The sequence below is a fragment of the Eulemur rufifrons genome, chromosome 21, assembly GCF_041146395.1.
Source record: "Eulemur rufifrons isolate Redbay chromosome 21, OSU_ERuf_1, whole genome shotgun sequence".
Classification (NCBI taxonomy): Eukaryota; Metazoa; Chordata; class Mammalia; order Primates; family Lemuridae; genus Eulemur; species Eulemur rufifrons.
Genome location: NC_091003.1, coordinates 16,296,044 through 16,312,938, shown reverse-complemented (window position 1 = coordinate 16,312,938; position 16,895 = coordinate 16,296,044). Strand labels below are relative to the sequence as shown.

At 47.7% G+C, this 16,895-nt stretch overlaps 1 protein-coding gene across 2 annotated transcripts in view; it reads left to right on the top strand.

The window, feature by feature from the left end:
- LIMK2 (LIM domain kinase 2) overlaps positions 1-16,895 on the top strand; it is a 60,193-nt gene that overhangs the window by 17,479 nt on the left and 25,819 nt on the right. Inside the window, exon 1 of one of the 2 annotated variants that reach the window (XM_069497011.1) lies at positions 12,901-13,346. The exons of the other annotated variant lie outside the window; for it this stretch is intronic. Within the exon in view, the coding sequence (XP_069353112.1) occupies positions 13,294-13,346 (53 nt within the window). The 5' untranslated portion in view covers positions 12,901-13,293. Of the gene's footprint in view, positions 1-12,900; positions 13,347-16,895 lie in introns of those variants that run through there. 2 annotated transcript variants of the gene reach the window in all.

Below are 16,895 nucleotides of genomic sequence, written 5' to 3'. Positions count from 1 at the left end.
CAGTAAATGTAGAACTGGTCTTATCTACTTTAAAAATAAGGAAATGGAGGTTGTTTGCCTAAAGTCACAGAGCTAGTAAGTAGCGTAGCTGAGATTTGAAGCCAGGCATTCTGACTCCTCTCCTGTAAGAGTCTCTTGGCCTTCCCACATAGAAGCATGTCATTTAACCTCACTGAGGCTCAGTTTCCTCTTCTATAATATGAAGGTTAAAAACCCTTACCCTGCCTGCCCCACACTTGTGGTGTGAGAAAACGTTGAAAGGTATTGGTTCAAACGCTTCATGAACTCTGTAAAGTGTCAACAAAAGTGCTGTTAACTCTCTCTTGGGTCTCAGACTCCTGATGTGGGCGTCAGTGGAGCAACCCTGCCATCTGCTGTTGTGCTGCTGATGTTGCTGCCACATTTATTGGCCCAGGCCTTTGATTCTGGCTGTGGCCTTCTCCGAAAGGTGTTTCCTTGTTTGTCCTGTTTATCTCTAAGGAAACAGCCAGCCAGCAGGTCATTAAGCCTGGCTGGTGGGCGGGGCCTGGAGCCTGCCTGACAGAGGAAGGAAGGACAGACACCTAGGCCCTCTGCCCCACGGGAGACTCCAGCCTGAACACACAGTAGGACTCATACAATGTAGCAGCAACACGTGACCTTCAATGTGCCTTAATCCCGCTCTTTTCTTTGGGAAGAGAGAACTAAGACCCCACAGAAGCCCCACAGCTGCTATCCAGGACAGAGGTGGAGAGATGGGGAGGGGTGGGGCCAGGGATGAACGACTGATATTTATTAAGCATTGTACTAAGCGCTTCACTTAGATTATGTGATTCGATCCTTAAAACAACCCTGCAACCCCTGTTTTATACTAAAACAGGAAGGCCCAGAAAGGTGGAGTAACTTGTCCAACATCACACAGCTGACATTTGAACTCTGGTCTCCCTGGCTCCCAAGATGCTTGTTTTTCCACTGGGATTCCCCAGAAAGAACAGTAGACTTGGAGACAAAAACCTGATTTGAGTCTTAGCAGAGCCAGGCTAGCTGTGTAACCACAGCAAGTTCCTTAGCCCCCACGCACCTCAGCTTCTTCTCTGTCAAATGTAAAAGTAAGCCATCTCATGGAGTAGTTGTGAGGACCAAGGAGGTGACGGATAAGAAAGGACTGTGAAAACGTTAGAATGGTGTATTGTGAAGAGTTAGCAGCAGCACGTGGCAGCATTATGCATCTTCTGTTAACTATCCACGTATAATTTGGAGCATCATCTGCCATATTAAAGACATTGACTTGGGCGCTCTTGGGGATACAGAGTTGATATACTGGCCTGGTCTCTTAACTGGCTCCCCGAGACAGCTAGAAACAGGCGATAACATGGAGTGTTCCTAACAGCAGGCTCCAGTCTGGCTTCCATTCTGTCTCTCACCTGAAACAACATTCCCTTAGAAATGTTCCAGAGGACAGTCTTGTCAGTCCGTCCACTGGCCACTCTTCAGTCTTCATCTTATTTGACCTCCCCAAGTGCAGTAGAGGTAGCAGTAGAGAAAAATGAATCAGAGTTTGGAGTCAGGTTGCTTGGGCTTACCTCCCGGCTTCACTCCCCAGCCACCTGGCCTTGAGTCAGCTGCTTGACCTCTCTTTGCCACAGTTTCCTCATCTATGAAAGGGCGAAATTGTTCTCACCTCAAAAGATTGTAATGCAAATTAAATTCTGTCATATGTTCAAAGTCCTTAGCACAGTGCCTGGCCATGGTTAGGACTTAATAGATGTTAGCATTTATTATTAGTGTCTGTCACTCTTGAAATGTTCTATTTCCTTGGCCTCCGTGACATTCCACACTCTCCTGGTTTCCGCCCCTCTCTCTGGCAATTCCAGTTTGCTTATCCTCCTCTGTCCAGCTCTGAGTTTGTGCCATTCCTCCAGGTGCGCTGTTTTCTTCCTAGGCGGTCTTATGCGCACCTGTGGCTTCCATTGTCCTCCACGCACTGATGGCCCCTAAACCTTCCCACTGAGCTCTAGACCCGTATATTCTCCTATCAACCTGACATGTCCACTTGAATGTCTTCCAGGTATCTCAGACTCAGCTGAACTTTCAACCTCCCCCACAAAACTGGGTTCTCTTCATTGTAACCCATCTCATTGAGAGGCACCACCATCCATCCACTACTTAAACCAGAAACCTGGGAGTCCTTGATACCTCTTCTCTCTCATCCTCAATACCCAAGCCTCTCAGTTTTCTCTCTAGATTATGTTTTGAATGGGTTCACTTCTTTCCATTTGTCATACCACCACCCTATTCCAAGCTACCCTCATCTCTCACCTGTGTCTCCCCACAATCTTCCAAACACTCTGTACCCCCCAATCCATTCTCTACAGAGCAGTTGGAAGGAGTGATTTAAAACAAACAAACAAACAAAAAGCTGGACAACGTCACACTCTGTTGTCTCTCCTTTCTTATACATTTCCATAACTTTCCAGTGTTCTTGGATAAAGACCAAAATCTTTAACGTGGCCTACAATAGACACACCCCTGCCCCCCAATCTGGCCTGTCTCCACAACCTCCTGCTCACTTTGACAAGGGCTTTGTTCATGCTGCTCCCTCTGACTGGAATGCCCCCTCACCCTCCTTTTGCCTAACTAACTCCTGCTCATCATTCACATCTTTACCTGGATGGCTCAGGGAAGTACAGTAGTAATTCCTCACCCTGAAGAATAGGTCAGGTCCCCCATCTTATGCTTTTATAGACCTTTCCTTTGAAGCTTTTTTTTTTTTTGTCATTTTAATCTCACATTTGTTCATGTGATCATCTCCTTTTAAAAAAATTTTTCATAGAGACGGGGTCTCACTATGTTGCCCAGGCTGGTCTTGAACTCCTGGCCCCAAGTGATCCTCTGACTTTGGCCTCCCAAAGTTCTGGGATTACAGGTACAAGTTACTACACTTGGCCCACATTGATCATCTCCTTAGTGATATCTTAAGACCTAATAGTAAGCATAACTTGGTCACGGCCATGGGACTTTTTGCCCCTCGTTGTGTCACCACTGAGCATATCCTTAGCATAGAGAGATTTACTGAATGAATCTGCCAGAGGTGGCCAGGAGGTATGATGTAAGTGAGGCCTTTCCCTGCCCTTCCTCTTCCCCACATCCTTCCCTTAGCAGCCACTGTGGCTGCAGTTACTGTAAATGGCAAGGAGGAATCAGTGCCGGACATTGCGTTATTTTGGAAAATTGCCTGCACGTGTCAACGTGAGAAATTAAAGCTTTATCTTCTGTCTTCAGAGGAACCATCCCCTAGTGAGGAGAAGCCAGAGAGGCTGACCCAAGAGTCCTCTCCAGCAGCAGGCCTTGAGCTGCATTCTTTATAGGTTCCAAACAGGAACAAGACCTGGGTCCCTCCAGAGAGTGAAGAAGAATGAGTTCAGCTAGCTCTAGCCCAAACTAATTATGAATTGTCCTGAGATCTGAAAAATTTCAATTCCAATCTTAAATTTCTTTTTTATTTGTTTTTAAAATTTTACCACTGAAGGATGACATTAACTAAAGATGCCCATTAAGTATAGAGTGGGGAAAATGGAATACTTGCATAGTATCTTTCAATTTATAGGTGATTTATGTTGAGGAGGTGGGTGAATAGGTTGGCAGTTCTCTAAGAACTTGGAAATTTAGTTTGTCCCCTGCGAGTTAAACTAATTATGTCTGTATGTAACAAGAGCAGTATTGTGTGGTAGTTAAGAGCACAGATTCTAGAACCAGATTGCTTGGGTTCAAATCCTAGTTATGCCATTTATTAGCTGTGCACCCTTTGTGTGCTTCATTTCCCCATCTACAAAATGGGGACAGTGACTCACTACCTACCTCCTTGCTGCCTACCCTCTCAGTGTTACTGTGAGTGAAGTCATGCATGGCACTGGGAACGGGGCCTCCCACAGCACTCATGAGTGTAAGCCGTTTGTTGTTGTTATAGCTATTAGAGAAGCAAATGTCTCCCATGGCTGAATTACATGTGAATTGGTGATTATTCCACATATCTAAAGAAGTTCTGATTTTTTTCAATTAATATTTAGTTTAAAAACCATAATAAGTAATAAGTGGCCAGTAGTGAAACAGAAAGTAAAAAGTCAGTGAAGCAAAACTAGTAATGTGTCCAGACAGACACTGAGTCTCCATTTGGTCACAGTAAGAGGATTCTTTGTGACGGGCAGGGCTAGTTTGGCTGACTTACCTCTGCCAGGATGAAATTTCTCTCTGTGGCTGTTCATTTCCCTTTATTTTAATTCCATGCTCACAGAATAATCTTCTGATGCCTAATTCAGCTGCCAGGGATTCTTGGTAACAGGAAGGGTCTGGAAGCAGTCCCTGCATAGGGAATATGGGTATTCTGATTCCAATGATCAATTCATAAATGGACAGCGGGGTTGACAAATGGTTAGGACAGAACCATCACAGAATGTCTGCACCCCTCTGGGCATTATGAAATCCTGTTTCTGGACCTCAAAGGCTGAAAACCAGGCCCAGATTAGGGTCATTCACCAAGAGGACACCAGCCTTGGAGAGTTCTCTGGGCGGTCAGCCAGCCAACCTTCCTCTGACCACACCCCCTTCCTCAATACTTCTTTCAGCATTGACCTACTGGGTATGGAATTTTTTGCTCACCTAACTCCTTCCTTTTCCAGAGGAAGAAATTGAAGCCCAGCGAGCTTTAGTGGTTTGCCTAATATCACACAGCGTATTTGTTGTTTTTTGTTAAAGATCCAATAAGTTGGAACCGTGCCATAAAATATGCAACTTATCCACAACTTCAGGACCATCTAGATATCAAATCGACTAATTACTATTTTAATTCTGAATCGATTATTTACCATTATGGAACAGTTCTTATTTTTTTTTATATTTTATTTTACTATTATCTTATTTCAATAGATTTAGGGGGTACAAGTGGTTTTTTGTAAGATGGATGAATTGTATAGTGGTAAGCAAGTTCGTTGTTAACCAGGGCAAGGTTTCAGATCTTCTCTGCCAGGCAAGGGCTCCTATCCTGGCATTGCCTAGAGATGTGTTGAGGTGTCCAAAGCATTTTTTTCCTGGTGCAGCCAGGAGAAGGATGTCCATGTGAACACAGCATTTAACACTGAATGTTAGACATTCAATTTTCTAATATTAGTATCACGAAACAACAGGAACCTACAAGGGGTTGCAGTCCCCTTCTTATGTGCTTACAGCCCATACAGACAAATCTCAGCTGTTCAAATGACTGCATTAGTAGAGACGCAGCTCCAGGACAAAGGCATAGTCTGCTGCTAGTAAACACTAGCTGGCCAGCAGACTTCATGTGGATATATACATAGCCAGCCTCAGTAGATGTGAGGCATAAATACCCACTTGAGGAGCCAAACTGGCAACTAAAGACCAGCATTCTGTTTGGTGTTTCAGGCTTTATATTCTATTTATTAGGAACCTCTGCTTGCTTAAATACCTCTGATAACTCTTCATTGCCCATGGGCAACTCTTTAGCCGAGCAGACCTGGCCTTTAGTGATCTGCCCCTGCTCTCTCTCACTGTGCCAGCCTCCTCTCTAACCGCTGCCCACATGTGCCCTGCACTGGAGCTCATGGACCTGCTCAGTGCTGTGTGAACATACCACACTTTCTTATGCATCAGTACATTTGCACATGTTGTTCCTTCAGGCCAGAATGCCTCTTGTCTGTCTAGGGATCAGCCTGAGTTAGCTGACACATCCCGTCCTCTGTGGAGGAGCTCCCCGAATCCACCCACACCCCTCCCCACTAATCAGAGGAGACTTTTTCTCCCTCTTTGTTATCCTCCTCATAACTCAGTTATATCCCTATCATTATTTGTTTACACATGTAGCATCACTCTTAGAGTATGAAATTCTCCAAGTGTGGAGCCATATCTAGTTTATCTTTGTATCCTAGAGCTTAGCAGAATACCTAGAGTGTAGTGGGCACTCAGAGTGTTTGCTAGGCGAATGATATACTTGTCGAATGACTGACTCTTTGAACACTTGAATAAAGCCCTTCCAGTAAGCACCATTGCTGTTTCTTTGCTCTACAGTATCCTCCCAGGCAAGAGCTTTTCTTCTGAGGTGAGGGATGGACTGAGACTTCAGTCTGTAAATGTCATCTCTAAGTCTTAAACCATCAAAGCCAAGGCCTCTGGCCAGGTGTGGCAGCTCATGCCTGTAATCCCAGTACTTTGGGAGGCTTAGGTGGGAGGATTGCTTGAGGCCAGGAGTTTGAGACCAGCCTGGGCAACATAGCAAGACCCTGCCTCTATGAAAAATTTAAAATGTATTTAGGTGTGTGGCGTATGCCTGTAGTCCCAGCTACTTGAGAGGCTGAGGCAGGAGGATTGCTTGAGGCCAGGAGTTTGAGACCAGCCTGGGCAACATAGCAAGACCCTGCCTCTATGAAAAATTTAAAATGTATTTAGGTGTGTGGCATATGCCTGTAGTCCCAGCTACTTGAGAGGCTGAGGCAGGAGGATTGCTTGAGCCCAGGAGTTTGAGGTTGCGGTGACCTATGATTGTGCCACTGCACTCCAGCAGCCTGGGCGACAGAGCAAGACCTTGTCTCAAAAAAAAAGAAAAGATGAACAACCTATCTGTGCATTGTGACAAGGGAATAATAGTGACCTATCCTGCCTGCTTCTCAGGGTTCGTGTGAGAGTAAAATGAAACCAAGTGGAAGAGCACTTAGGAAAAAGTAAAGCAGTGGTTTTCAATCTTCACTGTGCATCAGAAACACTGGAGCTGATTTAAAATGCAGATTCCTGGTGATTCTGATTCTGTATGCCTGGGTGGGGCCCAGGAATCTTCATTTTCAACAAGCTAACCAGGGGTATCCACTGCTGCTATTCTTTCGGTCACACATTCAGAAATACCACTGTAAATATATAAGTAAATACCACTGTAAATATATAAGCAAGTATAAAATTGTTATTCGAGGCAGCTTTAATACGTTGGACCCGGAGACCAAAGACTTAGGTTAAATTCCAACTCTGCCAATTCCTAGACCTGTGACCTTGAACAACGTCCTTTTTTGTGAACCTTAGTTCCCTCATATGTAAAGAGGAGTTGACATCCTCAACTTCACATGGTTATGAGCATTAAATGAGAGCCTATGTGAGCAAGCCCACCTCAGTGCTTGGCTCATGGAACTCAGTGAGTGTTTTCTAGAGTGACAGCTAAATATCTATTACTTCTGGAATGTGATGTCATATTAACAAATATCAGGCAAAAGACAATACTTGTGATCCATCTTAAGTATCAAGGAAAGAGAAAAGAATAGACTTTGGCATCTGGATAGAACCTTAGAGATTTAGTCCGATCCCTTGTTTTACAGCTCATGAGCTTGAAACTAGGAATGGAGAATGAGAAGCACAAGATATATGAAGGTACCCAATCATATGAAATGTGTTCAGATTTTCAGACCAGTGAAATTATTTCCTAATGTACCGAAAAAAAGAAAAAATATGTTGGCACAGTAATGGAACCACTGTTAATAACTCTGGAGACACTTTGACTCCTTCACAAAATTCTGGGCAGATGATAGACTGGGTGGACAATAAGCACTTAGAAAAAGAACTGATCACTAGGACTCAGCATTAGCGAATCAGTAGTGACTAGTTAGACTTGACTTCATGTTTTCACTGGGTTACTAGTCACGAGTATCTCTCTTGGATTTCTGCAAGGCATTTGATAAGCTCTTTCATGATATCCTGGCAGTAAGAGTATGGGCAGGAGGCCGGGCGCAGTGGCTCATGCCTGTAATCCTAGCACTCTGGGAGGCCGAGATGGGTGGATCACTCGGGGTCAGGAGTTCGAGACCAGCCTGAGCAAGAGCGAGACCCCCGTCTCTACTAAAAATAGAAAGAAATTATCTGGCCAACTAAAATAATTTTATATATATATATATATATATATATATATATGAACATTAGCCGGGCATGGTGGCACATGCCTGTAGTCGCAGCTACTCGGGAGGCTGAGGCAGGAGGATCGCTTAAGCCCAGGAGTTTGAGGTTGCTGTGAGCTAGGCTGACGCCACGGCACTCACTCTAGCCCAGGCAACAGAACGAGACTCTGTCTCAAAAAAAAAAAAAAAAGAGTATGGGCAGGAAATCTAGAAAAATCAGATATAAGAACTTAACGTACCCAGCAGTTTGGGGCCACGTTAATATTATAGAAGACGGATTCCTGAACACCTTGCTAGATAGAGCTCATGTTGAGGAAAGGGCATGTTTGTTTGTTTTTTTTTTTCTTTTAGGCAGGGTCTCGCTATGTTGCCCAGGCTGGTCTCAAACTCCTGGGTTCAAGCAGTCCTCCTGCCTCAGCCTCCCAAGTATCTGGGATTATAGGTGTGCACCACCGTGCCCAGCAGGCCATGGGATTTTAAGCCAGCAAACCTTGCTTTTAACCTCAGTCCTTTCCTTCCTAGCAGTGTAACACTTGGATAAATTACCTAACATCTCTGGGTTTCCCTTGCCTTGCCTGTGCTGTAGGTATTCCTCGAGAGGTTGTTGCAAGGACTAGATGATGAGTATAAAACTCTTTGTAAACTGAAAGTGCTTTATAAACATTAGTTATCCTCACTATTCTAGTGCTGCAGTTGCACTTAATGGGAGTCCTGAATCATATGTTTATTTCTTAGGCATCTGTGGACACCTGGTGAGAGCCAGGCCTATGCTGGGCGCTAGGAGTACCCAGTGCCTGCCCTCGCGTAGTTTGATCTGGTGGGAGACAGATACGGGCACAGAGCTCTGCTTATGTGTGATGTGCCTGGAGACATGTCGAGGGAACCTTCCTTTTCCAGAGGAGAATAAGTGCTGTGTTGGAGTTGGGCCTGGAAAAAGGAGAAGACAGCTGCCAGCAGAAGGATCTGAGAGAGCAGAGGTTTGGGGAGCTCCCAGGGCGAGCTTTAGGTAGCCGGGTCAGGAAATGGAGTGGGGCAGGAGGTGACCAGAGCAGCAGCCCTGGTGGGGAAGCTGAAATGACAGCCCTGGGGTTCTGAGCGCAGTGCACCTGGCAGGCTTTGCTGTTGGGCAAGAGCACTAGGGAAAAAGTGTAAGGAGAAATTTGCTCCAAATCATGGGACTTTTTGTTGTCCATTTCATTACTTCAAGGTAAGAACAAATGTAAATAATATCCAAATGGTAGAAAATGAATGCTGTTTCATCCCTGCTGCTTGTCTCTAAAGGAGAAACTGATAACCGTGTGATGGAATCTTCCAGATGGTCTCTAAGGGTTACAGGCATGGAATTTTTAAACATACTGTATGCTGACTGGAGCTTGGAATTTTCACTTAACATCTTACCCAGGACAACTTCTGTTTCAATACCAAGAATCTACCTCAATATTGTTAACAGCTGTATAATATTCTATGGTATGGATGTGGCGTCGTATTCAGCCCACCCCCATTGGTGGACACATGGGATGTTCCTAATCTTTTAGCATTAAACAATACTGTACTGTTTGACCACATACCTGCACATTTGTAGGAATATTTCTCTAGGCAAGATTTCTATCAAGTCCACTGGAAGTAGTTAAAGAAATAAAAAAATAAAAAATAAAAGATTTCTAGCAGTGGAATCGCTGGGACCCCTGTTTTAGGTGGAGGACTGCTGCTGCAGTGATTTGGAAGAGGGAAGGAGCAGAGGCAGGAAAGCTGGTCAGTAAACGGGGGTGGCAATGCTTACCTTTCAGGATGCAGAGGCTCTGTCCCCCGGAGCTCCGTTCCCTGGTTAGAGTCCTCCCGGCCCATAGAGGGCCTCACACGAACACAGTTCCTCGGGTTTTGGATTATTTCACCAGAGCCTTCTTCCGAGGAGAGGTTGGGGTGATTCATTCATCCACCACTCCTTGCCAGAGCATTCACTTGGGGCGGCCGGTGTGGAAGGCCATTGTTCCCTATCCTGTTGCAGATGCCTGAAGCCCCGTGTCTCAGCTGGTTCTGAGGAGTCAGTTTGTTCGGCTCCCTGCCAGGTTTCCAACTTGTGAAATGTGCAGGAGATTAACACCTCTTCTGCCATTTTATCCCGACCGTAACTGCCAGTCCAGGGATCCCTGCAGTCGCCTCTGGCAGCCGTAACTGCTGAATCTTCTGCCAGCTGCCCGGGGGGATGTAGCAGAACAGAGCAGCTTTCCATCCAGGACCAGTGTCCAAGGGCAGGAGGGGGAAATATCCTCCAGTGTGGATATATTCTGGGCGGTTTGGGCCCTTTGAAGTTGGCCCTGAGGAACCACACACTTGGGTCTGAGCAGCCAGCAGCTTATCACATCTGGTGATCAATCCTTCAAAGGTTCTTCCTGAAGTCTGGATTTATGGGGGTCAAATGGATTCCACCTGGGAGGGGCTTCCGCTTCAGCTCGAGACACTGGGAGATGGCTTCCCATCTTCCAGAGGGAGGCAGTTGTGGCATTGAGAAGTCCTCTCACTGGTTCCCCATCCGCCCACCAAGTGCTTTGTAAAAAGGAGTGGGGGGAGAGGAGACCGCCTGCAGCCTCCTGCTCGCATTCCTAGACACCAACTCACCCGCCGCCGCTGGAACAGCAGAGCTGTGTGAAATGTCAAGAGGAGTTATGCTCATGGGCTCCCTGGCCCCAGTCTCTTTGTGGCTTGCATTTTCTTCCATCCATACTGTGTTCATCAGATGGAAATCAGAGGGTGCAATTAGAAGATAATTTGCTAGTTCCAGACTTAATTTAGGGCCCCCTTCTTGCCTGATGGAATTACAGGGAACATAATAGATTTTTGGCGAAAAATAGTTGGCTCTGTATCTGGGAGAAAGAGAACTCCCAGCTCTCCAGCTGGGCAGCCCTTTCAGTATCCTGTGTGTCATTCTGCTTCCACCCCACCTCCTCTTTGGCTCTTGTGTGGCCCCCAGGCCAGGATCCTGATCCCCTCAGGGCTGGCTCAAGAAGTTTAAACTCACCCTTGGACCCATGGGAACAGGGAGCCCTCTCCAACCTCATAGGGCTGAAAAATGTTGAAGCTGGAAGCTATTTAAAGACCTAAGCAAGGCCCAGACAGTGGCAACGACTTGCTGAAGGCCACATAGCTAGCCCATAGTACTTGTAACAATAGTCTTAATGATATTAACAGTTAACATTTATCAACCCTTAATGTGTTCCAGACTCTGTGCCAAAGGCTTACGTGCAGTGTATTGTCACATTGAAACCCAGACATTCTGGCTCTGGGCCCAGGCTGAGCTCCAGTATAACATGGTAGAGCGTAGTCTGTACTGTCTAGTCTGGGTTCGAATTCTGGCTTTGCTTCTCACTTGTACAGCTGGGTGACCTCAAGCAAGTTATTAGTATTTAACCTCTTTGTACCTCAGTTCCTTCATCTGTAAAGAGAGGGAAATCACAGCACTATGGAATGGTGTGGGTTAAAATTCATTCATACATGTAGTGCTGTGACCAGTGCTTCGTGCAAGATGAATGCCCGTCCAGTGCTTGCTCCCCCCGGCTGCCTCTGGGACCAGCGTGTGGTGTCTGTGTGGCAGTAGATAGATATGGGTGTCTGTGTGGCAGCAGATAGATAGGGCTGAGTTCTGCACAAATGCCAAGAGCCATTCTTCACTGTTAGAGTCAGTAAACAGAGTGGTTGAGCTCTGTGGCTCCAGAACAAGGGGCAGCAAACTATTGTCCACTGCCTGTTTTTATTGTCACCTGTGATTTTTTACATTTTCTAATTGTTGGGTATAAAAAGCAAAAGAATATTTTGTAACACATGAAAATTACATGAAATTCAAATATCAATATTCATAAATAAGGTTTTGTCGAAACATAGCCACATCCCTTTGTTTATATTTTATATATGGCTGCATTTGTACTATAATGGCACAGCTGAGTAGCTGTGACAGTCTGTGTGGCCCACAGAGTCTAAGACGTTCGCTTTCTGGCCCTTTACAGACAAAGTGTCCTGACCCCTGCTATCGAGTCATGCATAGTGGGTTTGAAACCCAGCCTCACTGCTTACCAGTTGTTTGTCTTCAGGCCAGTGACAGAACCCTTCAGAACCGGTTTCCTCATCTGTTAAATGGGTTGATAGCATTTACCCCATACCCTGGCAGTTTAAATATGATAGACAATAGGTGCTAAACACTTCTAACTGGGCCTGGAACATACTGAGTGCTCAATAAATGGTAGCTTATTACAGTATGCAAACCGGTTCTCTCTTATCACATTCATTTTGCCCCTGTGCCCAGTTGAAGGAATGGGAAAAGGCTCCCTTATAACCCAGCCACCACCTTTGTCACAAACTTTCCCACCATGGTTCACGATGAGAAGTAGCAGGGTGACTTCCGACTCTTTACAGTGGAGAAGGGTGTGTGCCTGGTGAGGGAAAGCTGGTATCACTGCCCCAAGTCCAATAGTGAGGTCAGTTAATACTCTGGGCCTTGTTTCCTCATCTTCAGCACAGCCCTCCCCTGGAATGAAAGTGGCAGCCCCATTGGCCAGCTCTTGGGGCTGTCCCCAGGCCAGGCAGAGGCAGTGGATGAATGGGGGCCCTAGCGCCAGGACAGAGCAGATGCCAGCCTGCCCCTGGACTTGATTCTCCTGCCAGAGATTCCCCCCTTCTAGGGGCGTGGCTCTGCCTGGAGCTGGCATCATGTGCTTTTTCTGCATCTCCAAGCAGAGTTACCGTCCTTTAGGCGGCTCCTCCATCTGGGGACGTTAGGGTCAGATGTGCTTGCCCTCTCTCCTGCCCTGCCCTTCCCTTCCCTGAGCTCAGGGATGGACGCTCAGCCAGTCCCAGTTATTGTCTGCAGCGCCTGCCTGCAGCCTCGCTCCAGCCTGGCTCCACCCCTTGCCTGCAAGGTCTGTTTCCTAACAGCCGCTCCAACCACACACCTCGGTTCCGCGGGAGCCCCTCCTCTTCCTCCCTCCCTCCCTCATTCAGGGGTGGAACTGAAGAAGAAGGCTAACTTGACAGCAGCGCTTCTTTCTTAGCTAGTCACCGGCCCCTGCCCAGGAATGCCTGTATGTGTGTAGCCTCCGCAGAGAGGTCATTCTCCCGAAGTCCAGAGGGGCCGCCTAATCTTCCGAGAACTCGGGAGGAGCCGTCCCAGCCATGAGCCCCTGTGGGAATCTGCTGGGGGGCAAGTGGCCTGGAGTCCTCACTGTCCTCCAGCTGCTCCGGAGGGAGAGGTGAGCCCGCGCAGCCTGCCCGCAGCCAGAGGTGCCGGGAGCCCCGGGCCCCGGGCCTGTCATGGTGGTCGTCTGCAGCCAGCCTGAGGCACTCCCAGACGGGTTTGCAGCTGAGCCTGTTTGTCTGGTGTGGGAAGAAGATGGGGAGTTACTTGTCAGTCCCGGCTTACTTCACGTCCAGAGACCCCTTCCGGTGAGTTAGTCTGCGAGTCCCTCTCTCCATCTCCTCCCCTGGCCCCAGGTCCTGAGGGGAGGGTGGAGGCCTTCACTTACCCCTTAACCATCGGTTCTGCCAGGCAGAAGCCAGTAGAGTTATACTCAAGCAGAACCAGCCTGGTAAGGCACCCCCGCTGTGTCCTAGAAATGGTGAGGTGAGGGATATACCCAAAGGAAGTTCTTGGGGAGCCCCAGCTCCCCTTCCTTCCCAGACACACCAGGAAGAGCCTCTGAAAGATGCCACTGACCTGCCCTGCTCTTGGTGTTACTGCTTCTGGGGAGAAGCACAAATAGGGTGCTGTTCTTCTGGCGCTCACATGTCTTACCTGCGGGCCATGCTGCCTGCCCAGGAATTTGTCCCAACAAGCAGGATGGGCAGGTTTTGCCAAACTATGGAAGCTGGCAAGGCCTGGGTGTGGATAGCCTGGTACACAGTAGGTGCCCTATAAATGTTTGTTCTCTTAATGGCAGGCACATTTGCCTCTGGACTTGAAGGGCTTTTGAGCTCCCAGGTGAGTATAGTTGTTGCAGGAAAGGCTTAGGCAGGTGCTTCTGAAAGTTGAGCAACTGGCTTTGGAGTATACCTGAGCTGCTAGGCCGGCCCCCACATCTCCTGAGTACCTCCAGGGCCCTCTGTGTGGGGCTTCTCAGAAGTAGGTGTGGAAACTTTCTACCTCTGACCTGCCTTTCTTTGCTCACTGCCCCACCCCACCTCTGATAGAAACTCCCCAGGGGGTTTCTGGCCCTCTGGGTCCCTTGTGAATGAAGCCATTCCTGGCTGGGGTGGAGCTTGTTTTCTTTCTTTGGGAGCAGCCTGTTGTTCCAAGGACTGCCTCCCCCTCACCAGTGGTCCTGGTCGGCTTTTCCCTTCTGGCTTCCCCAACCTAACTCCATGCCCAGATCTTGCTGCTGGGATACTAGTCAGGTGGCCAGGCCATGGGCAGAAAAGCACAGAACCATGTGGTTTCACTGAATTACTGGACCCTGGTAGAGTGGTGGGAAGCATCTGGGCTGGGGGGAGGGGGCAGGGAGCTGGTCCTCAATGCCCACTCTACCAGGCAGTGCTGACTCTACCAGGCATCCTGTGAGGCACTTTATCCTTTAATCTCTCAACAGCCTAAAGAGATTATGTGTCCCCATTTTACAGATGAGACAACCAGTTTCAACAAAGTTAATATGTGGGGTTTCCCTGGACAGCTTTTCCTGTCTTCCCGAGTTTCTTTCATCCTTCGAGGGGCTGCAGCTCCCCCAGGGGCATTGTCAGGTTTGCTTTCCTCTCCCAGCAGAGAGCAGCAAAAGGAATCATTTGCCTGATATGTTGAGGGTATGGCCAAGGTTCTTTTCTGAAGAGTCAGTGGGAATTGGTCTTGAGTTTAGGAGGAAGGTTTTACCATGTGGAATCAAGATGCCAAGGGTTAAAGTAGCCACTAGTTCAGGTCCTCATTAATTCCTCTTAATCCTGGAAAGGCAGGTTGGGGGAAGGCTTATTCCTTTAGGAGCCAGGAACGCTTCGCCTCTTTTAATCTTTGAGGGGCAGGACACAGCTTCTCAGGAGCTGGAGCTAGAGCAGATAATGAACTCTCAACCTGCATCTTTGAGGGTAAGGCCACCAGTGCCACCCAGGTCTGGCTGTCCTTTGTCTTTTGCCCCAGCCTTTCTGGGGAACCTGACAGCCTTGCTCCCACCCCCCAAGCTCTGTTTGCCCAGCTGGAGTCAGGGGGTGCTGACTGACTGACTTTCTATAGACCCTCTCCCCTCCCCCAAGTAAGAGGCCACATTCCTGAAGCCACTTCTGAAGAAATTGCCGCCACACAGGGCTCTGTGCCCCAGGGGAGGGACCACCCAGATCCTCTGCTCTCCCAGGTATCCATCTAATCAGTCACCATATCACTACCTGGTCAGAAAGCTACCTCTGCCATTAGCTCCCTCTTATATTATAGGATGTCCTCAAGGTCTCCTCTCGACCGGGTGCCTGTCCCCTCCCTGGGCCTCAGTTTCCTCAGCAGAACACGGGAGCTGGGCTTCCTGGGCTCCTGAACAGGGCCCTGGCCAGATTCTGTGGAACAGATCAAGTCCTTGACCCCAGGCCTCTGGGGGAGTACAAAGTCGACAGGCGTTCTGGGGCTGTGGTTGCAAGGAAAGTGATGCAACCAGATTCCACGGGGACATGATCAGGCGGGGACATGATCAGGCGTGACTGTGTGAGGGAGGGAAGAGGGAGCAGGGAAAGAAGAATATAATTTCTGTGCCCTACACCCCGCCTGACAGGCCATACTCAGCAGAGAGTGCGCTGTCTTCCCTGCCCACGCCACCAGCATGAGGGGTGAGATGTAATTACAGGTGTGCTTCCAGGTAGGAAAACACCTCAAATTGAGATTTACAAAAGAGATAAATTAGAGAGTGACTTTTGTCTGACATCTTTAAAGGATTTTTCTTTTTATAGAATTTTGCCTAATGTCCAACTTGGGTTTACGTATTATCTCTTGCAGGAAACAAGAGCATCTTTGTATTGTAAAGCAGTCTGTGTTTAAAGGGAAAAATTATCCTTATCCCTGCCCAGCTTAACAGTTACCTTAAACAGCTGCCTTAGGTCCTCTTAAGACTCTTTTTCTCTTCATCTGAAAAATGAAGGACTTGAATCCGGTGAATGGTTCCCAACTCCTCAGAGACACACAAGCTCTTTTCCATTATTTTCCAAATAATGGAGCCCCTATCTTTAACTGCAATACAACTCACAAATTACTTGAAACTACAGGCTTTTGGTTGGAACTGAATCAACACGCTCCACTAACACTTAATTCTTGCTGATCAGAGGCTCGATAAGTGTTTGGTTAATTTTTTAAAACAGAATAACAACATATTTCATAATAATTGCAGCTTAATGGGCAGACCATTTCAATTTTACAGGGTCTGCAAGAAGAAGTAATAAAGGGATCTCTGGTGGCAAAAGACTGGGCTCTGGGCCGGGCGTGGTGGCTCACGCCTGTAATCCTAGCACTCTGGGAGGCCGAGGCGGGTGGATCGCTGGAGGTCAGGAGTTCGAGACCAGCCTGAGCAAGAGCGAGACCCCGTCTCTACTAAAAATAGAAAGAAATTATATGGACAACTAAAAACATATATAGAAAAAATTAGCCGGGCATGGTGGCGCATGCCTGTAGTCCCACCTACTCGGGAGGCTGAGGCAGTAGGATCGCTTAAGCCCAGGAGTTTGAGGTTGCTGTGAGCTAGGCTGATGCCACGGCACTCACTCTAGCCTGGGCAACAGAGCGAGACTCTGACTCAAAAAAAAAAAAAAAAAAAAAAAAAAGACTGGGCTCTGATAGACTAAAGTCTCTAGGCCCCTGTCATATCTGCCCTTCTGAGCCCTGGGGGATAGCTGGCTTCCCCATTGCTCTCAGGCTGCCCCCAGGCTACGGTGGAGGGAGCTTCCCTTTCTCCTGGCCCATTCAGAGTTCAGAGGCAAGGGGTTGGAAGAATCTTCTCTGCAACTGGCTGCTCACTCAGGGAGGTTAAGGATGAGCATCCA